The 20,725-nt window shown below is 52.1% G+C and overlaps 1 protein-coding gene across 3 annotated transcripts; it reads left to right on the top strand.

The window, feature by feature from the left end:
• The first annotated feature begins 507 nt into the window (after positions 1-507).
• TFAP2A (transcription factor AP-2 alpha) lies at positions 508-19,790 on the top strand. 3 transcript variants are annotated; one of them, XM_058805738.1, is made up of 7 exons: positions 508-601; positions 8,650-9,084; positions 12,006-12,057; positions 13,693-13,924; positions 14,867-14,985; positions 17,290-17,431; positions 19,027-19,790. In XM_058805738.1, the coding sequence occupies exons 1-7, from the start codon at positions 569-571 to the stop codon at positions 19,313-19,315; spliced, it is 1,302 nt and encodes a 433-aa protein (XP_058661721.1). In that variant the 5' UTR covers positions 508-568; the 3' UTR covers positions 19,316-19,790. The 3 variants fall into 3 exon arrangements, with proteins under 3 accessions (XP_058661721.1, XP_058661737.1, XP_058661729.1); XM_058805754.1 differs by having other exon boundaries at positions 19,031-19,790; XM_058805746.1 differs by lacking the exon at positions 508-601 and adding an exon at positions 7,277-7,359.
• Positions 19,791-20,725: the final 935 nt, after the last annotated feature.

Consider the following 20,725-nt stretch of genomic DNA (forward strand, 5'->3'; position numbering starts at 1 on the left):
ATCGCAGTACTTTGCCTTTCTGGGATACTGTTGTTGTTGTTATTATTATTATTACTATTATTATTGCTAGTACTAGTACTACTAGGTCCATGTATTCCTTGACAACTTGCCCCCGCGATAACCTTCCACGGCCCCCCCGGGGTAAGGTGAAGCCTGGGGGTCTCGCCAGCCCCAGCCCAGGGCGGACAGCGCTGCCCTCTGCCCGCGGCTGGAAGCCCCGGGCGCTCACCCGGCCGGGGCAGCGCCGGGACGCGACACCGTGGCCAAGCGGGCAGGGGTCCGGCGGCTGCAGGACGCCCGGGGCCCGCTCGGAGCCCCCGGGGGCGGCGGGGCCGGTGTCCCGGGAGCGGCGGGGCCGGGCGGGCGCGGTGGGAGCGCGGGGAGCAGCGCGCAGGCAGCGCGGAGGCAGCGCGCAGGCGCGGGCAGGGAGCACCCAGCTCTTTATGGCCAGGTGAGAGAGTCCCGGCTCAGGTAAGGGGAGGATTTACCCACAGGCGTCCCAGGCGAGTGGCTTGCCCTCGCAGTCCATGACCGGCAGGGACCTGGGGACTCGGAGCCCGCAGCCAGGATGTCTATCCTTGCCAAGATGGGGGACTGGCAGGTAAGGTGACCCTCTGCCCTGGGGGGCTTTATTGTTACTTTGGGACGGGAGGCAGGGCTGGAGCGAGAGAGGTGACGGGCCCGCAGGGAGCTGGGGACGAGCCTGACGCTGGGGCTGGGCGTTTTGCGGCCCTCGCTGCTGGAGCCGCCCGCGGGCCCTCGTGAGGCCCGGCTGCAACAGGTAGAGAGCGGCGGACTGGGCTCGACAGGGGCCGGGGCTGCTCCGCTGTCGCCGCGGGTGACACGACCCCGGCAGCGTGGGCCGGCCGAGGGCGGCGTGTGCCCGCCCGGGTCCGTGTGCCCGGGGCCTGCGGGGCCGGCCCGCCACGGAGCCCGGGGCGGCCCACGGGACGCGGCGGGACCCACGCGGGGCCGGGGCCGCAGCACCGGCGGGACCCGGAGCGCATCAGGGAGAGCCGCGGGAGCTGAAGCTCCCTACGAGCTCCCACCCCAGCCTGTCCCATGGAAAAACAACGCTGCCGGCTCCCACCCGGTAGTAGATGCGCCGGGGGCGCCCCTGGAAAGCACTCCCGGGAATGAGCTGAAGGGAAAAGCAGAACCCACCGGCCAAAGAGGCCAAGCGGGGAACACGCGGCCCGCCGGGGCCTCGGCCGGCCCCACGGACCCCAAGAAACCCGCACGCACCACGGGCCGGGCTACACGTGTGGAGTACACGCTACCCGAGGCTCACGGACCGGGAGAGCCTTGAAAAACCCTGGAGCGCCCTGATGCCCGTCCGCTCGGGCCGGATGACCGCAGTTTGCCGACTAATGAAGGGGAAGATGCACCTTCCTGTTCAAGCACACGGGATTTTCTTTTCAAAAGTACTTTTAAAGAATTTATTTCTTCCCCAGGACAGTCCAGTTCCATATGGAAGCCTGGTTTCTTTTTCTGCTCCCAACTTTCAGAATTAGTCTTAGACTAAGTCTTTCCTTAGACTACCCTATTTTTTTATTTCTTTAGGGTAGCAGCAAGTCGTCTAAAAAAACCGATGAGGGAACAAAATAAGTAAACAAAAGTTATTTAAATTATTTTTACATCGGCTAACATCTTTTTATCAGACCGGTGCGAAAAAGCGATCAAAATGAGATTTTTCTTTTCTTTCACTGAAATCAATTCTTGCGCAATCTAATTTACGGGTTATCTGCCTTGAAATCTATTCCTGACTTTTCCTTACACCCCGGCCTTCCTTGCCCCTTCTCCGCGGCGCTGCGGGGCCCCCTCGCCCCGCCTGGCCGGAGGGGCCGGGCCGCGGGAATCGCCTCCCGCTGCCCTGCGTGGATCTCCGGGGAAAGCCGCCCCCTCCCCGCGCAGCCCTGCGCTCCGGGAGAGAAGGCGAAAGGGTCAGGCCTTCTTTGGCCCACGGGAGCCCCGAGCGGCCGCAGCTGGGCGGCTGTCCCGGGTGGGAGCCTTTCTCGGCCGCCCCGGTTCAGACAGGACGGCGCTGAGGGGCCACGGGCCCCTTCGCCAGCCCCCTTCCCTCCTCTTTTTCTCATCTCCAGAACCCCCCCGGGGCATTAACTAGGCTTAATCTGCCAGCTCCATTTGAACCTCAATGGGAGTAAAAACAACAATTTACTCTCCTGCCAGTGGTAGACAAAAGCGCTGGTGAAAAAGAGCATCGGGGGTGGGAGTATGGTGGAGGAGGGGGGAAGGGGAAAGAGAAAAAAGAAAAATCCGTTTAGGGGACATGGATGTTTGTGTGTGAGAAGGAGCAGTCCCGGGAGCCCGGGGGCTCTGCCACCCTTCCCGGCGTGGCCACACGTGGGCCCGCTGCGGCTCCCCACGGCAGCGCTGGGGCCATTCGCTCCTAGAGGCTGTAAATTTTCCTCCGACGTGGAGGGCGGGGGGTAGGTGGCCCCGGGAGGGTCTTCCAGGCCGACGAGGCAGGTTTTGCCGTCGGCAAAAGGAAGTTTCGGTGCGCAGCAGGGCAGCCAGGTGCGCAGGCAGCCGTGGGGATGCCCGGCTCCTGGGGACGCCTGGGGACACGGCGAGCTGCGCCAGGCCCGACACGCCAGCCCCGCCGAGAGGGATGCCCTGCCCTTCGGAGAAGCGAGGGATCGCTCAGAGATGAGGGGGGAAAATAAAAAAAGAAGAAAAACGGGAGAAACGAAGCCTTGCGATGGATGCATCAAGGCTGGGCACCCGGGGAAATAAAAGAGGAGAAGGGTGGAGAGGCAAGCCCCCCAGGAGGGCAGCCTGAGCGCTCCCTTAGCGGCACATTGTTAAGCAAACGAAGGGCTCCACCTAAGAAAGTACCAAAGTTTTATTGTGGTCATTGTTTTGTCCTTTTGCTCAAGTGCTTGCAAAAGACTTTGGCTCCTGCTACAGTCAATTTACCGCTCGCCCACTTCTGTTTGGGAGATAATGTTGGATTTGTTTGGGGTGGTGTTTTTTTTTTTTTGAAGACCAATAACCAACAGAGCCGAGAAGGGAAAAAAAAAAAAAAAATAAAGCAGTTTGCGAAGGGAAGAAGCTTTTTAAATATCAAAAAAAAAAAAAAAAAAAAAAAAAGACCAAATCCAGAGGGCAACAGAAGCCTCCGCAGACAATAACCTCTTTCGAGCAGGACACGAGTCTTGTTTCTCCTCGCTTTGCTTCCTTTAACCTCAGTGGAAAAAAAAAAAAAAAAAAAAAAAAAAAAAAAAAAAAAAAAAAAAAAAAAAAAAAAGTGGGTAGGGGGAGAGATAAATCCCATGGGGTGGCTTCATGGCTAGCCCCAAACTTTCTGCGGATCTGACGGGAGCCTCTGATTTCACTGGCCGCTTTGCTCCCCGCTGGCAAGCACACAGCGGCCCGCAGGCAGACAGACAGGACCCACTGCCCCCCCGCGCCGGGGCTCGGCAAGGCGAAGAAATCTTTTTTTGTCGTTAATTTTTTTTTTCCCTTGCTCGTGGGTCCCTTCTACCTGTGTCCATCGCTGCAGGTTGTTGTGCTGGCGAGCAATTGGGCTGTTGTTGATATGCTAATGAGGCGATTAGACTGTGGGTAAAGAGCTGGAAGAGGGAAAAGTTTCCACCATTAGAGGGAGATCTCCGAGCGCGGACGGGAGCGCTGCCGAGCCTCCGCCAGCCGCGCTCCCCACGCCGCCCGGCACCGCCACCGTAGGGAGAGGCAAGGCAGGGAGAACCAAATCCTCTCTCTCGCGCCAATCCATGAAAATGCTTTGGAAACTGACGGATAATATCAAGTATGAGGAATGTGAGGTAAGCGCTTCCCCCGGGCCCGGGCAGAGCCCCGGCCCCACAGCTACAAGCGGGAGCCTTCAGCATCCCTCCGTCTCTCAATTTCGTTTAGGAAAACTTCTGCTCCGTCGCCAGGCTTCCTTGCGGTCCTGCAGCCGGAGAGGGGCTGGGGTCCTTCCTCAGGAACTTCGGGGCTTGTGGAAACACGGCTTTGTCGGAAGTGTATGAGGAAAGGCAAACAGGATCCTGAAGCAGCCTGGTCTATAGGTAGATCTTCCGTAGATAAGGCTCTTGTAGGATGCTACACTCATCCATATGGATGGATGGATGGATAGATGGATGGATAGGCGGTTGGCTGAATGAATGGACGCATGAATGAATGAGAGGGCCAAGAGACAAAGGGAAGAGAATTATTCTTGCACCCTAGGTACCCGAGGCATCCAAATAAATTGGCTCAGGACCCACGCTTAAAAGCAGCCTTTTCGATATATCTGCGGGTTCATGATACCGAGCTGCACAAATTTACAGGGTTCAGCTACCTAAATGAAATCACGGGTTTTGGGAGCAGTGTTCCCCCAGCCTCTTAATTTTCAGGGCCACATTCCCACGGGTTTGAGACATAGCAATTTACCGCTTGGGAAAAAATAAATAAAATCCACCTCATTCGGTTTTGGAGCCGTTCAGCACAGATGGTGCGCGTGCATCTCTCTCTGTGCCTGTATGTGCATCCCTATTTTTACAAAGAGGCGAGTGTCTTTTAATCTGACAAAAAGGAGAAGAAGAGGAAAAAGAAGAGCGATGCCCAGGACCCATGCCTAGTCTCAAACCAACGAATACTATTGTCACCCGTTTCGAAAACGTTGCCTGTGCAGTGGGTTCAAACCGCGCAATAAAGGACTCTACTTTGCAAGTGAACGCTGTTTGGTCGTGACCCAGGCGGGAAGATGCCCTCAGCCTCGGCGGAGCCTTGCCGACATGCATCTCTGCATCTCTGGCTCCAAGGGGGCACTCTCCCGTCCGACCCTGACGCTGTTTTTGGGCGATGCTGTAGTTTAGGGAAGGGACCGAGGACTCGGCAGGCTCAGCGCCGACTAAGTGATTTGGTGATCTAGTCCCGGATGGAGTTTGGGATGAAGCTGTCTCCCGATGCGGGAGCTGAGCTTTAGATCCACTCGTTGGCCGGTGCTTGATTTCTATGAATGAGGTGTCGGGTGTTGGGGTTTGTGGGTTGCGTAATGTTTTTTTAATAATTTTTTTTTTTTAGTTAGCTGAGTTGGGTTTTTTTGGTGTTTTGGATTTTAATTTTTTTTTTTTCAATCCGGAAAAAAAAGCCACATACCCCTCAGCGGCGTTTCGGGTGGAAAGCGTGCCTCATCCCCTTCCCTCCCCTCAGGACCGGTCTTCCAGTTTGCACACGTGCGAGCGTGTGGATTTCATCGCAAATGGCTTTTGTTGCCTTGCGTTAATGGGTCTTCGCACCGAGGTGTTAACAAACACGGAGGGAGCAGCAGCCGCTCCGCGAACCGGCCGGGCTGTTCGCGTACGTGTGGGGCTGGCTGGCTCCCCGTGTTTACCTCGGTGCAAGAGCACTTTTAAGAGAGGATGGAAAAGAGGGTGGCTGTACCCCGCCGGGGGTACAACCTGCCTTAAAATGAAAAAGAAAAAAAAAAAAAAGGAAAAAATAAACAGAAAGGAGTGAAAGATTAGGGAAAAAAAGGAAAAACAAAGATAAGCCCCGAAGAAGGGCAGAGAAGCCGGGCCAGCGGCGCTGGAGCCCGGGGCGGCCGGAGCGCCGGGGGGTCGGGGCGGGCGGGCGGAGCGTGGGGCCGGGCGCCGGCGGCGCGGCGGCTGCGGCGGGGCAGCGGCGGCGGCGAGCGGAGCGGTGCCTGTTTTAAGGGAGTTGTTTGGGAGTTGCACAGCCAGTCCGACGGGTTGCGCCGGAGCCCCGGCTTGTCTGGGCCGGGAGAAGCGCTCGCCTTGCCTCTTTTCCCGGCTCCCGCTCCCCCCCGCGTCCCTCCCGCCCTCCTTCCCTCCCCGCCTTGCTGCCTCCTGCCTTTTTCCTCCGTCTCTTCCCGGATCCTCCGAGAGGGGGGCCGCGGGGAGCCCGGCGGATGCTCCTTGGGCTCCCCAGCCCCCCCCGCCCCGGGCGCCCGCTGGTCTCTGCGCTGGGCTCCAACCGGAGGAAGAGGAGGAGGAGGAGGAGGGCTGACACCCAGAGGGGGAGACACCCAAAAAAACTTTCCCAGCCGGTTTCCGGGACGTGGGGCACGGAGGCGAGCCTGCTCGGCGTCGCGGGGCGGCCGCCGCGGGGGCAGCGGCGAGGGGAGCCCCTCGGCGGGGCGCCGTCCAGGCATGGACGGGGCGGCGGGCGGTCCCGCGGAGCCCACCCCGCGCAAAGGCGGCGGCGGTGCGGCCGAGGGCAGCAAGAACCAAGCGGGAAGCGAGCAGCCGCTCTTCTCCCTGGGCTTTGAGGCCGGCTACGCGCAGCAGCCGCAGCCCGAGGTGCGCCCGCGAAGGACTGCGGGGCTGGGGACGCGGGGAGGCGGCAGCCGGGGGGAAGGGAAGGGAAGCGAAGGGAAGGTGAGGAAGGATGAGGGGGGGATCCCGCGCCCCCTCCCCTCTCTCCTTCTGCCCGTCTCTCCCACTCCCTCCCCGCCCCCCCCCCCCCTTTCTGCACCCCCCCTCCTGGCTCCCACCCTCTCCCTCTCTCCGGATCTCTTTCTCTTTCACTTTTGCATGCCCTGCAACCTTTTAAAATGTTGCCCCTTTCCTGTGATTCGTCAGACGCAGCAGCATGTGCCCCCTCTCTCTCTCCCGCTCCCTCTCTCTCCCTTTTTGTCTCTCTCTCCCTCTCCCTCTCCCCCATCTCTGATTAGATACACTGATTCTTCATTCAATGGACGTCATTTAGAACAGGCTCTGCCTTGAGTTGCCTTCTCGCTTCACGCTCGATTTCCAGCCATTCTTCCCTTATTAAGTGTTCGTGTAATATTAATAGTCATGAATATCTGCTATTAGGAGTCTCCAGGAAGGCAGCAGATCTGTTATTAGGAGCTCAAGTGAACCAGCAGCTAAGTCAAAGGAGAAAAAGAAAGAGTCAGAGGAAAAAAAAAAGGATTAAGAAACAAACACACACACGCTAAAAAAAAAAAAAAAAAAAAAAGGAAAAAAAGCGCCAAACAACAACAAAAAAAAAAAAAAAAAAAAAAACCAAACCAAACAAAAAAAAACAAAAGAAAAAGCAACCAACTTTGACTCCTCACACCGCGCCAGGATAGAGAGCTCGCCTTGGGATCACCCGATGAAGGGCAGCAGAGATCGGTGCAAGTTCTGATGGATTATCGTGGCGCGCCCGCGGTGCAGGAGCAGCCCCGGCGCCCCGGTCCTGCCGCCCGCGCCTAGCGCCGGCTCCGGCCGCGCTCCCTCCGCGCCCGCGCCGCGCCCGCACCCGCGGGGCTCCGCCGGGGGCTGCGCGCTTCGCCGGTCCCTTTCCTCTGCCTTCTTGTTGTTTTTTCTGCCTTGACTTGTAACCCCCGACTCTTCGCAGATGTTAGTGCACAGTTTTTCGGCTATGGTGAGTTGCTTCACGTTTCTCTCGGAGGGGGCTCGGTGCGCGCTGGGTGTTGCTATTGTTGTCGGCGGTGGCAGTGGGGGTTTCATACCCAGCTTTCCGGAGAGGGCTTTTTTTTCCTTTCGTTCATTTTAATAAATTCGGTGGTTTACGTTTTGCCCTTTCTCTCTTTATTTTTCTTTTCTTCCCTCCCCCTCACCCCCCCTTTTTTCCCCCCCTTTTTTCCCCCCCTTTGGTCTGCTTCGAGCGAACGGCAAAAGGCAAAAGGCTTTGCTTGGACCTTACCGCTTCGATTCCTTAACCTCGCCACCTGCAAACGTAGTATTTTCGCTTTCTCGTTCCTCTGTTTCGGGACCGTGGTTCTTCCCTTCGAATCCTCCTCCGTGGAGGCCATTCCTATTGCCCCAGACGTTCGTGCGGGCTCCTGTGCCCGGTGTCGAGAGCCGGCAGAGCCGTGCCCGGGCTCGTTTCGGTGCCGCTCGCCCGTCGGGGCGGCGGCGCTTCCCCTGGCCGCCCGCCGCATTCCTCCGCTTCCCCGGCGGCCGGGCCGCGCTGCCCACTCCGCTCCGCTCCCAAATCGCAGCCCGGGGCTCCGCCGGGCACCCGCGGTCCGGCTCCCCCCGTAGCAGGGGGAACCATGGCAGTGCTTTCTCCCCGAAACATTGCTAAAACTCTAAGGGGGAACTACCGGTTTGTTTGGAGGCTATTTCGGCGTTTTCTGGTAACAAAATGGCAGTGGGTTTAGATTTTCCAGGGTTTTCTTGGGACGCGATCGGTAATGTCAGCGACAGTATTTATCTCGGTTCTGTTAAGGGCCAGAGGAAGGATTTTGTGTTGTGGCAGAATTATTATTTCAATAATGCTCGCTTGTGAATAATTCTTTTTATTTGTGGGAAATACCTGCTCCTGAAATGCCGGGGCACGATCTGTTGTGAATCCGCGCTGTATCGCCGCATTGTTTTATTAATTACTATAAGCTGTCCTGTTGTAATCATTGCTATTATTGCTGTTATCATTATTGCCGTTATTATTGGTTTTTTAAAAAGCGAGACTGCCCCTTAATTATTTGGGAAGGGAAATCAGGCAGAGAGATCTCCAGATCTGCTTTTCTCCGCCTCGGAGACGATGATTTGCCCCTCATCGCCCTATAGATGAAATTTTCGAGGCGATTTTGAGGAAAATCAGTTTGATATTATCTTTGTTTTTCTTTTCTCCTTTCCCCTCCCCCTCCTCCCCCTCCTCTGCACCCTCCACCCCCCAACCCTCCCCCCCCGCTCCCGCTCCCCATCTCAGGAGCGCCACGACAGTACCAGCAACGGGACAGCGCGGTTACCCCAGCTGGGGACCGTGGGTCAGTCTCCCTACACCAGCGCCCCACCGCTCTCGCACACCCCCAACGCCGACTTCCAGCCGCCCTACTTCCCCCCCCCTTACCAGCCCATCTACCCCCAGTCTCAGGACCCCTACTCCCACGTGAACGACCCGTACAGCCTCAACCCCCTGCACGCCCAGCCGCAGCCCCAGCACCCAGGATGGCCGGGACAGAGGCAGAGCCAGGAGACGGGGCTGCTCCACACGCACCGCGGCTTGCCCCACCAGCTCTCGGGGCTCGACCCGCGCAGGGACTACCGGCGGCACGACGACCTGCTGCACGCCCCGCACGGGCTGGGCTCGGGGCTGGCCGACCTGCCCCTGCACTCCATCCCCCACGCCATCGAGGACGTGCCGGTAAGCCAAGGGGTCGCCCCGGAGCCCACTCGTCCCTCTTACCGCGGGAGATCAACGTCGGGGGGAGAGGGAGGAAGGGAGGGAGGGAGGAAGGGAGCGAGGGGAACCCCCCGCCCCCCCTCCAAAAAAATAAAAGCGGAAGGGAAGAAGAGAACTCGCCCCCTCCCCGTCCCCCAGGGAAAAGTGAAGCCCCCACCTAGAACAAAAGGTTCTCCCAGCTCTCGTCCCTGAGCGACGTCTCCCTGCTAACTTGCCCACTAAAATATAAATAAATCAAATTACTGTCATCGTTAACAATATCTTTCCTTCTCAATGACAATAAGCTGTTACGATTGGAAGAATATATAATATCACCACAGAGCCGTGCATTTCGGGATTTCTTACTGCCTTGGGAAAGACACTAGTCTGAAATGCCTGTGAGGACATTTAACGAGATCTCACAAATGTAAAGGGGGGGTGGGGGGAAAATGGGTGAAAGTGGCCTAAGAAGGAAAAATTTGTTTCCTGTGATTACAGGATTGGCATATGGAATAACCACATACAAAGTTATAAGGGGGTATGGGCAGATCCTCTTCTCTAAAGGAATTAATTGACAAATCAGGGAAGAGGTGTACTAAAATGCTGCCGCCTTCTTTTAGTAGCGGTGCAAAGGGATGACCTCATAAATCATTACCTATAGGTTATCGAATTTGAGTCAGACCTGCTACACCCTATATTAAATCAAATGTTGGGAGCCTATTGGAGGATGCATTATTTGGGGGAACCTAATTCTATTATCGATGAGTACAGACTTTAAAAATGATTTCTAATTAAGCATGACATTAGCGCACAGGCTACTTACAAAGCAAGCCAGGGCTATTGTTCAGTTAGGAAAGTGGCCTTATGCAACACGATAGGTCGTGATCAAAGTTCATCTTTCTGGGTTTCTCCCTGAAAATGGAATTAGAACATGGCAATAAATTTATTAAAGCCCACAGAGCTCATGCTGAGGGACTGAAGCTGCTCGACTTGCAGGAGGAAAGAGGAGGAGGGAACTGTGGTATCTGGATGTGATTTTTGCCGAAATGCCATCCCAAATTACAGGATCAAATATTACAACAATATATTCGCTGACAGTTTAATGAGTACAGTTTCGTGTTGCAAGGATAATGTTCAGATGAACTTACCTATTTTTGGGGGTCATTTTGAAATCTTTTGTAAATTATACTCAGAGAAAATAGTGAATTTATTACAGCCCTCATCTGGCTAAATTAGCCACAGAAAATTGCTGGTTGTGTTTAGCAGTTTTGCAATAAACGCATACATTTTCCAAAGTGGAGGATTTAGTAAGCAATTTGGATCTGTTAAAAGCAGGTCGACTCTTTAAACTTGATATAAAATAACATGGAGGCAATCGTATGAATAAACTAATTTGTTGACTGCCATCCCCTGATTGCTGTAGGAAAACATGACCTAAAATGTTCTCCTGAATTCTCCCTCTCCTCAGTTGTGCTCCATGGCAGTGGGCTGATTCAGGAAGCCTCCTCTTCAGATCTATGAATTAATAGCATTGCTATACTTCGTGAAAACCAAATGCCATCTGGTTTAAATCCTTGAGCCAGTCTAGCCATTTTTTTTCTCTGTAAGGCTGAATCAGCAGGCTTCGTGAAGGAGAGTATAAAACAAGAGGGTGCATCTTTTAGGTGTGTTTTATCTGGCTAAAAAAAAAAATCCGTTACAGAAATCTGAGTTGGGAGGATAATTTTAGAATTTTTCCGCTGCTGCAACAGTTAACCTTTAATAAAAACGACTGCTTAATATTTAAGAAAGTCAAGTAGACGGTGAAAATTATTTAATCGTAAATATCTCTGTGGGATTTTAAACTTAACAGTCGTCCCTGTACGGAATATGTGTAGAAATAACACAAATAAAAGTATTATGCCACACTACATTTACTTTATGGGTTTAGGGTGCATGCATAAAGGGATCATATTTCCCCATATAGTTAAAACACAAGAACTGCAGCACTAGTCATTTCTGAACATTTCTCAATTTAATTATACTTAAATCCAGAAGCACTTTAGGCAAGTTACAAATGAGAGCATTGAGTATAATAAAACCTGTAATAAAGCAACTTAGTACCATCCACCCGGAATCATTGAGATCAGGCACAATTAACAGGAGCATAAATCCAAGACAGAATGGAAAATGTTAGAATCAGTATTATTGTTGGACAAAGACTAGAGAAGGAAGTAATAGTTTTTTAAATGGTAATGCCTGGGTTTTGTAACGATTGCGAAATCTTCTATCTCAGCAGCGCTGGTGTTAATTTGTAAACACAGCCAGACATTATATTGCCTGTCAGTTTTTGGAATTAGAAAACATGATTTCATTTGACTTTCTAATCACGTCGCGACTCGGCCGCGCGAAGCGCAGCTGTACCGCGGCCGCGGACCCTGCGCGGGGACAATAGTGGGGGCCCGGGGCTGCGCGGGGCTCCGCTCCTTTGTGCTTCCCTCCCGCGGGCGCGGACACGGACACGGACACGGAGCGGGCGCAGCGCCCCGGGCAAGGGCCGGGCCGGGCCGGGGCTGCTTCCCGGGGAGGAGGGAAGGGACGGACGGCAGGAGGGAGCCCGCAGAAGCTTAAGGCCACTCGGGCCCCGGGGGTGTGAGTGGTTTATTGTATTTTTTCTTGGGTTCGGGGGAAGAGCTGGGAGGGATGCAGGATTCCTCTCGATGAAGGAAACCTCCCACAAATCTCCTGCCTCCCTTCTCCCCCCCATCTATCCCTTTCCGTGCAGGATCTGTTGTTTCCCTCCCCACAGCGTGCCCAGGAACGGGGAGAGCACAAAACTTCTCCCTCACCCCATCCCAGCTCGGCCCTCCCTGCCTTTTGTTGTGGTTGTGCACTGACATCCCTGCCTGTTCCTTTTGTTGCAGCACGTAGAAGACCCCGGTATTAACATCCCAGATCAAACTGTAATTAAGAAAGGTAAGCTGTTTCCTTGCGCATACCAAACATGTCGTCACAGGCTGGGGACTGCTCGCTGGGAGGACTCACCCGGCCTCCCCCCTCTCCCCTCCAGCCCCCCGGCCCCGGGCGCCTTCCTCTGGCATGTACTGCTGGCCGAGAAAGGTTGGAAGCAAAGAAAAACGGGCGATGTGTGTTGAAATCCGCCCTCTTAAATGGCCACGTTTGCCGGATATTTAAATTATTATTGCCGTTAACGAGGAAAAATGTTAGCAGATGATCTAGAAAATCCGAGCCGGTCTTTTAGTGCTTTAGCGAACAATTTGGCTTCATGGTTTGCCCCATGCATCTGGCTGAGCGGAGGGCTTGAATCGTTTTTGGTAAACTGGAGCTGTGAACGTGAAATCGTTGTTCCCCCTCCTTCGGGTTTTCTTATTTAAATCACGCCGGTGATGAGGTGGGACTGGTGGAGAACAAGGGGCGAGTTTCTGGAAACTGATGTCTGTCGGTGGTTAGGGTGGTTTGGTTTTCGTTGGCTTTGTGCGCTTGCTTCACTTGGAATTGAATTGCTTGGAAGCTGGTATCCAAATCGTGCTAAATATTTATTGCGAAATTTCACTCGATTTTCATTTCCCGTCGTTCTTTGGACAATCGAAAGATTGAGAAAGGTGGCACAGGGCATTTTGTTCACAAGCAGGTTCTTGGTGGCAAGTGATGGGTTTTGTGTTTGGACGCTGTGTAGTGAGAAGGCTGCTGGAGTAAAACTGGCGGGGTGGAAGGCACAGCTAGCTCCTGCTGCTCTGAGGGCTGCTGTGGCTGCGTGGCCACCTGGAATTTGGGTACCCAGGCCACCACAGGAGAAAGGTGATGAGTAGAGGCACTCTCCTCTCTAACCCTAATTGCCGTACAGCCAGCGAACCTGAAGTTTCATACCCCCCCACCCCCCGCCCGTAAAGCCTTTGTCACGTCAAATTAGATGTGCAAGGGATAAATCTTAAGAGATGGTCTTTCCAAGTCGACATGATAATTGGCTCTTTTATTAGTAATCTCAAGAGTTCGTTTAACTCCTGTTGTATCTATTAGCCTTCCCAGAGCTATTAATGTCACAAGTGATCTATCCAAAACGGAGAGAGCCCCCCGCTTGGTTGGACTGCGCCCGCCAAGCGGAGCGGGCTAAGGCAGAGGAGAAAGGGAAGGCGCCCGGGACCCGAGGCACCGAACGGCGGCACCTCCCCGCCGGCCGCCGCCGGGCAGGGACTGAGCTGTATTTTGGGGTGCCGGTCCTCCGCCGAGTTACGGCTTTTCCGTGTCTAAATTTGTGCGCTGGCGGGGCCCCGGGCTTGCCGCACGTCCTGCGCCGCTGCCCGGGCACTGCCGGCCCGAAACGGGGGTACCGGCGTGCGGCACCCCGGCGTCGGCGCCCGACGGGGGCTGCAGCGGGGTCTTCTCAATTTCCCCGCTGCGGGTCGAGGGATGTCCGGCTCTCTCCCTGCGCCTCCCGACGGGAAAGGGGAGGGGTGCCCCCGCTGCGTCCCCGCTGCCCCGCAGGCGGTGCGGGCCGGGGCTGGCCGCAGAGAGCGGCTCGGCTGCTTCCCCTCCCTCCCCGGCTCCCCGCCCGCTCCTCACCCTCACCTCCCTGCTCCTCCCTCCCTGCAGGCCCCGTGTCCCTCTCCAAGTCTAACAACAACGCCGTCTCCTCCATCCCCATCAACAAGGACGCGCTCTTCGGCGGGGTGGTGAACCCCAACGAGGTCTTCTGCTCGGTGCCGGGCCGCCTCTCGCTGCTCAGCTCCACCTCCAAGTACAAGGTCACGGTGGCGGAAGTGCAGAGACGCCTGTCGCCGCCCGAGTGCCTCAACGCCTCCCTGCTGGGCGGAGTGCTCCGGAGGTGAGAGGCGGGGGGACGCGGGAGGCGGGATGCCGGGCCGCGCCGTGCGGGAGGCAGGCAGGCAGGGAGGGAGGGATAGGGATAGGGATGGAGGCAGGGAAGGCGGGGGACGAGCGCCCACGCGGGGCGGCGGCGCGGGGGGAGTGCGGCGGTCGCCGCTAGGGGGCGGGGCGCGCGCGGCCGGCGGGGCAGAGCGGCCGGGCGGCGGGAGGGGGCCCGGGCGCTGTCGCCATGGCAACGCGCGGCCTTGCGCGGCCCCCGGAACCCCGCCGGCGGGGCCCTGCGTGTCCCCGTCCCTCTCGTGGCCATGAACACCCCCACGGGCACACACACACACACACACACACACACACACACACACACGTATCCCCAGGAACGGCTTAGTGGCGGGCACCCTGCCATGGGCTCCCACCCTGTGGTGGCCTCACCCAGGCAATTAGGCAGTGCCTGGGCAGGGAATACCATCCAGGATTAATTAAAGCAGCTCCCATCTCTGCAGCCCCGCTTAGCCCAGCTCTGCTTCGAAGCCACAGATGGGCTACATAGAGTTTGGAGTTCGGGCAGTGATGCTCTTGGGCTGCCGGCCCTGCAAATCATCCCACTCCCTTCACGCCCTGGGAGAAGCTGCCCCTGTGTCCATGGCACCTTGGGAGCTCAGGGAGACACCTCAGAGCTCCGCATCAGCTCCTGGGATGATCTAGACCTTAGTGAGGGCCGCTGTTCTTGAGGTGTGATCCAAAGCACCATCCCTATACGTGGGATTCAGCTTTCAGCAACAGTTGGTCTTGAACCTCCCACAGCCATGCATCCCATCCCTTGTGCCTAAACATTTTATTCCCTTCCCTGGAAAATGATGTGTTGGGGGCATGTGTGGGCGGGAGCCAAAGTAGGAGCAGGTGTTCCCCCAAGCCCCATTTCTCAATGCCTTTCTGTGTGGAGCAGGGCAAAGTCTAAAAACGGAGGGAGATCTCTGAGGGAGAAACTGGACAAAATAGGACTAAACCTACCAGCCGGGAGGCGTAAAGCTGCTAACGTTACCTTGCTCACCTCGCTCGTGGAGGGTAAGTGACTCCAAGAGTTGGGAGGGCTCCTTTGGAAAATGTGCCTGTTACTTTTGCCAAATGGGAGAAGATTTGCTGTTGGGTTGTTCGGGGTTTCTTTCTCTTTTCCCAGAGTTGGTGCTGCTTACTGGCATTTGGAAGGGCGTTATTTTCTGTGTCTCAAAAAAAGATCAGGTTAATTGTGTGCCTTTGCTTTTTTGTTATAACCTGAAATGGGTTTGTGTGAGTCCTGCAGTCTCAGCAAAGCGTTCTATTATTTATTTGCTTTTAAGTTTCTGAGCTAGATGTTTTCAGGGCCCCATCTTGCTCACTCATTCAAATGAATAATCCCTCTGTGGAGTAAGCAGATCCCATTGGGAGCAGCATGGGAAGGATCCCTGTGAAGGGAGATATGAAGGGCTTGTGAGCCCCATAAGAGACCCATGAATATCGAGTTGAAAGTTAGGGGCAGCAGAGCCTCTAATACTTCACTGCTGTTCTTCTGCCACAGGTGGACAACCAAGCAATTTTAAATGTCAGAAGCTGCAGCTACTTTAAGTTTGTTTTCCCTCCCAGCCTGCAGCCACATAACAGTAAATCATTTAACTTTTCTGACATCTGCATTTGAGAAATGCGTGACCATTACTTCCTGAATTAATTTGGGAATCCTTGACCTCAGCCATGAATTAATGGTGTCCTGAAAGCCTCAAAGTTGCACCACTGCCAGCCCCCACTCCCTTTTGGTTCACATTTTCAGAACACATGTTCCCTTGGCTGTATCATTCTCCTCTGCTTTGGCTGGAAAAGGTGCAACTTGCTTTAATGCCTTGGAATGTCCTGTGCTGTCTGTATGGGGAGGTGGGAAGCTCAAGAGTTTGCAGTCATTTAATTTTGAAGCAGTGGCTGTGTCACACTGGCTGACACAAAGTATGTCTGAGGCCTGCAGAGAGACCCCTCTCCTTTCCCCTTACTTTCGAGTTCGGCTGCATTTTTAACTGGTTCAGTTTGTAAAGTGCTTTTAAGCTCAGCCTGAGCTGTCCAGATTCAGCTTAAGTTTGGTTGTGTAGGCAGGAATTTGTTTTGTTGTCGCTTCTCATTCTGCGAGAAATGTTTCATGTTCAAAGGGACGGGGAAAGACGCGCTGTGTGATGATGCCAGGCGTCATGTTTTTAAACATCAGGATTAGTGAACAAACTATATTTATACCACGTGAAAATTACCACGGCTTCATGTTTCTGAAAAGGCTTTGCAATTGCATTGACACGCTGCTGTGGTAAAAAAATCACGAGGGGAAAACTTGTAAAAAGTCTAGATTTGGTAGATGCTTAACATTATTTGTGATGTTAATGAATATGGAGAAGGTTTTATGGTAATCCATTGTTCTGTTTGGCTTTCACATAGAATGGCTTTGAAAAGAATGATTTTTTAAAAAAACAAAACCAGAGGCCTGATCTTCAGATAACTTAGTGATGGTGGCTAATTCTGGGGAGATGATAGCATAAACATTGCTGAGGCTTCAAGTCCCATAGCGATGAGGCAGTTTCTAGAGCACTGTTATTGTTTATGATCCGCTCCATTTTATGGAAACAAGCTCACTGGACTGAGGCTTTGAAGCTCTAATTGGCGCATGCGTTCTTCCGGAGCTAGAGCTAATGGCAGGAAGCCCTGCAGTAAAAACCAACTGGTTCAGGAAATTAAAACCAAAGATTTGAAAATCAACAAAACAGACAGACTCGGTGGAATGACCCTAAAATTCTCATGGTTAATCGTTTGGGGGTGAACATATAATTATATGCGATCAAGTTAAATTTTAAACACTTAGCTGTTTAATGCATTTTATTTAGAAGAGCTCTAGGAGTAATTATGATCAATATTAATCATTGATGCATTGCAAAAGAATATAGAAATGTGGCTGAGGCAAACACATTTTTAGAGTAAATAGCTGTGAATAAAATGTACATAAATGGCTCTCTACAGGTATGGAGATGTAAATCGAAGCACACATTCTAGGTGGATGGAGCCAGTCTGTCTAAAAGTATCTCTTAGTCAATGTGAACTTTTAAAAATTCTTATGTGAGATTTCACTCGTAACAGTTGTTATGAAAATATGCATTTGCATTGCCTTCAACTGAAGCAACGAAAACTGCAAGATAAGATTTAATTAACATTTCTGGCCCTAACTTTTTCAAAGAGAAAATGTCCAAGCTTTTGAGAAGAAAAGCCCAAGTAGAATGTAATGGTTTTTTTAATTGTATTTTTGCCTCTGTTCAGTGTGTACTGATGAGCTGTGTTTCTTTCCATCCCCACCCGTGCCTCCCTATTCAGGAGAAGCAGTACATCTAGCTAGAGATTTTGGGTACGTTTGTGAGACAGAATTTCCTGCCAAAGCAGTAGCTGAATTTCTCAACCGACAACATTCCGATCCAAACGAGCAAGTCACAAGAAAAAACATGCTTCTAGCTACAAAGTAAGACATTTAACTTTCTGGCATGTTGCTTAGAAATAAGGGAGGGGGACAAACTTGAGTTTGGGGCTTTTATTTGTGAAGATATTTGTTTTCTGCATAACCAGTGGCTGATGGCTTTGTAAGTTGTGAGGGTGTGTGTTGGCTCTCCTGGTATAGGAGAGCTTGGTTTCCTCCAAGTCTGTTTGTGCAGATTACCTTGAATGTGAATTGTGCAAATTGAGAGTGGATGTTTAGTTACAGAAAAAGCAGTAATTCTTCAAAGCAAAACATCTTCTGGGCCTATTCACTTAGCTTATCAATTTAAGTAGTAGGGGAAGTCTTCCCATTGACAGTAAAATAAAACTGGCACATTAAACCAATTTCAGTTCATTAAAACCGGGAATGGTTCTTCCTGCCTAGGCAGCACTGTTACTTAGCTAATACAGGGATATTAAAAATATATTTTAAATGACAATCTGTACGCAGTTAAAATGCTAGCAGAGTTTATTGTTGGTGGGGCTGCCTAGACTTCCAGGTGGTGTGTGAAAAGAAAATTATTGTTTTGGTATGTTTGCTGGAAATTAAAAGGGTTGTTTAGTAGCCCTTAATTACCAACAGAGGTGTCACCAAAGGGCACAGTGCCAGAGGACACAAGCAGGAGATGGGAGCTGCTTTATGGCTGGAAGACATTAACGTGGGTTTTAGAATACAAACTGTTTCAACATGCCTCTGAGCTCTCTTGCTGTAAGGTGTGTTATTTCTCCAACCATTTGTGCAGTGAGTGGGTGATATAACCTATCTTCTGCACCATGCCCTCATATCCTCCCTTTTCACCTCCCTGGAAGGAAATTTCCAGGCGCTGGTTAGCGTCAGCTTTCCCCTCTGTGGAAAGGTCCCTTTGGATTTGGAGATAGACATTTACATATATAAATGTTTCAGAATACCCTAATTTAAATCCTCACTTGCCAGCTTTGCCCTCACTCATTCTTCATGACACACAGGTGTGTGTTTCAGCCTTGTGAAGGAAGAGGGCCCTATCTCTCTCTGGCTTCCCCCTAAAAAAGGAATCTTCTAAGATATGGATAAATCCCTTAGCTTACCTTTGGATATCACAGCCTGTCTATTAAGCCTGCTCAGGAACTTTAAACTGTGTCTGTGCTCCAAACCCCAGCAGGGAAGGGATGTGTGTTTGTGAAGAGTGTTGGGGGTTGAGATACAGAGAGTGGTGGGGCAAGAGGCATGTGTCTCCATGTTCCTGTTGCCTGCCGGTGTGTTGGATGGGGCTGGGGTGTGATGTGTGGTGGGTGTGCTGTTGTCTGTGCATGCAAGGTGAAGGGAAGAGGTTTGTGCGTGCTGGGGAAATGTGAGAATTGGGGAAGGATGCATAGAGAGGAGAGGGAGAAAGGAGAGTGTGTATGCTCAGGAGCAGGAACCCCCTTGGTCCAGGGGCTTGTGCAGTCTAGCAGGGAGAATGCATGAGCTTTGCTGCCGCCAGTGATGGTTCATTTCTCTCCCTCCCTCCCTCCCTCCCTCCCTCCCTCCCTCCCTCCCTCCCTCCCTCCCTCCCTCCCTCCCTCCCTCCCTCCCTCTGTCTCTCTGCTCCATTTGTGCTACAGACAGATCTGTAAAGAGTTCACCGACCTGCTGGCTCAGGACCGATCTCCCCTGGGGAACTCGCGGCCCAACCCCATTTTGGAGCCGGGCATCCAGAGCTGCCTGACCCACTTCAACCTCATCTCGCACGGCTTTGGGAGCCCGGCGGTGTGCGCTGCCGTCACCGCCCTGCAGAACTATCTCACCGAGGCGCTCAAGGCCATGGACAAAATGTACCTCAGCAACAACCCCAACAGCCACACAGACAACAGCACCAAAAGCGGCGACAAAGAGGAGAAGCACCGAAAGTGAGGATCCCCCCCACACACGCTCCTCTCCCTTCCCCCTCATAGGCCATCGATCCATTCATCTCCCTCCTCCCTCTCCCCGGCACCCAGCACCCCAGGCTACAGCAACAGAATGAGCGTCCTTCTGCCAGTCCTGTTCTCTGACTCTGCAGGACTGCTCTGCCCTCTCTCCACACCCCTTCCCAGCATCCACATTTCCATTTGCTCCTGCTTAAATTCCCCTCTCTTCCCACTGCCACCATCGTTTAACCCCAGTTTGGAGCCTAAGAGAACAGAACAGGGGGACGGAGCCAGCAAAGAGAAAAAGTTCTGTCTTGAGTTTGTGAACTTTTTTTTAAATAAAACAAAAGGAGAAAAAAAAAACAACAAAAAATAAAACAAAAAAGAAAAGGACTTTTTTTTCTAAAAATATATTAAAAATTAAAAAAAAAAAAAACAAAAAGAAATAAATAATACTTTAAAATTCTATGAGCTTCACCGGACTGAATCACCACCTTCCCTTACATAAACTTCAGTTAAGATTGTAGCCATACTAAAAACGAAAGAAAAAAGTGAAAAAGTACAACAGCAACAGCAGACAGACAAAAGGCAAAGAGGACTGATGACATTTTATCAGTATTGTGAATAAACTTGAACACAAAACACAAGCGGTTCCATGTCATATCTTCAGTTGTAGAACTTTTTCCTGTCCAAGGTAAAGCGACCAACTTGAACTTTCTATTGCAACACGATTCACGGTTATTATATAAGGGAATCAGTGTTCATGTATGTATATATTTATTTATGTGTAATTTAATGGGAATTGTAAATATGGTGAGTCTGTTTTAAGCCTTTTTTTATTTATCTGGTGATCTCGTTTACCTCTTGTTTAGTGGGTTTTAAATCTTCCCCTCTTAGTTCATCATGTGGTTCATGGTAATTATTTAGATATCAGAGGTTTTTTGGGGGTTTTTCTCTGGGATTCATCATTTTTAGCCCTATTGTAGCATGTTAAAAGCGACAATGAAGCAGCTGAACAAATAAAAAACCATTAATTTTTATATATAATTAGTATGACATTTAGTTTCTCATTGAAGATAAAATAAAGTGATGTTGGACCCTGGCAAGGTTTTTAAACATGTTAGTGGTTTTACAACCCTTATGTGTTGTGGAAAATGAAAAAAGTTATTTTCATCCACTGTCCTTCTCCCGAAAGCACCAACAGAGCAATAAATTAATATTGTTTTTTAAAACAACATTTAGCTTTACTTTCCTTTTTTCCCCCCTCTGTTTTTTCTCCCTTTCTTTTGTTTTTATTTTTCTGTTTTTTTCTTTTTTCTTTTTTTTTTTTTCCCAAAGAACTTCAGACATTCGGGACCACCTGGTATCCTGTATTTCCACTGGCCATATTGGAAGCAGTTATAGTTGTGTTGTA

The sequence above is a fragment of the Ammospiza caudacuta genome, chromosome 1 (genome assembly GCF_027887145.1).
Source record: "Ammospiza caudacuta isolate bAmmCau1 chromosome 1, bAmmCau1.pri, whole genome shotgun sequence".
NCBI classification, from domain to species: Eukaryota; Metazoa; Chordata; class Aves; order Passeriformes; family Passerellidae; genus Ammospiza; species Ammospiza caudacuta.

Excerpts from the sequence above, each read along its gene's own strand:
- TFAP2A (XM_058805738.1), top strand. The coding sequence starts at position 569 with ATGTCTATCCTTGCCAAGATGGGGGACTGGCAG. Across the intron at positions 12,058-13,692 it reads TCAAACTGTAATTAAGAAAG|GCCCCGTGTCCCTCTCCAAG; the intron begins GTAAGCTGTTTC and ends CCCTCCCTGCAG. Across the intron at positions 17,432-19,026 it reads AACATGCTTCTAGCTACAAA|ACAGATCTGTAAAGAGTTCA; the intron begins GTAAGACATTTA and ends TTTGTGCTACAG.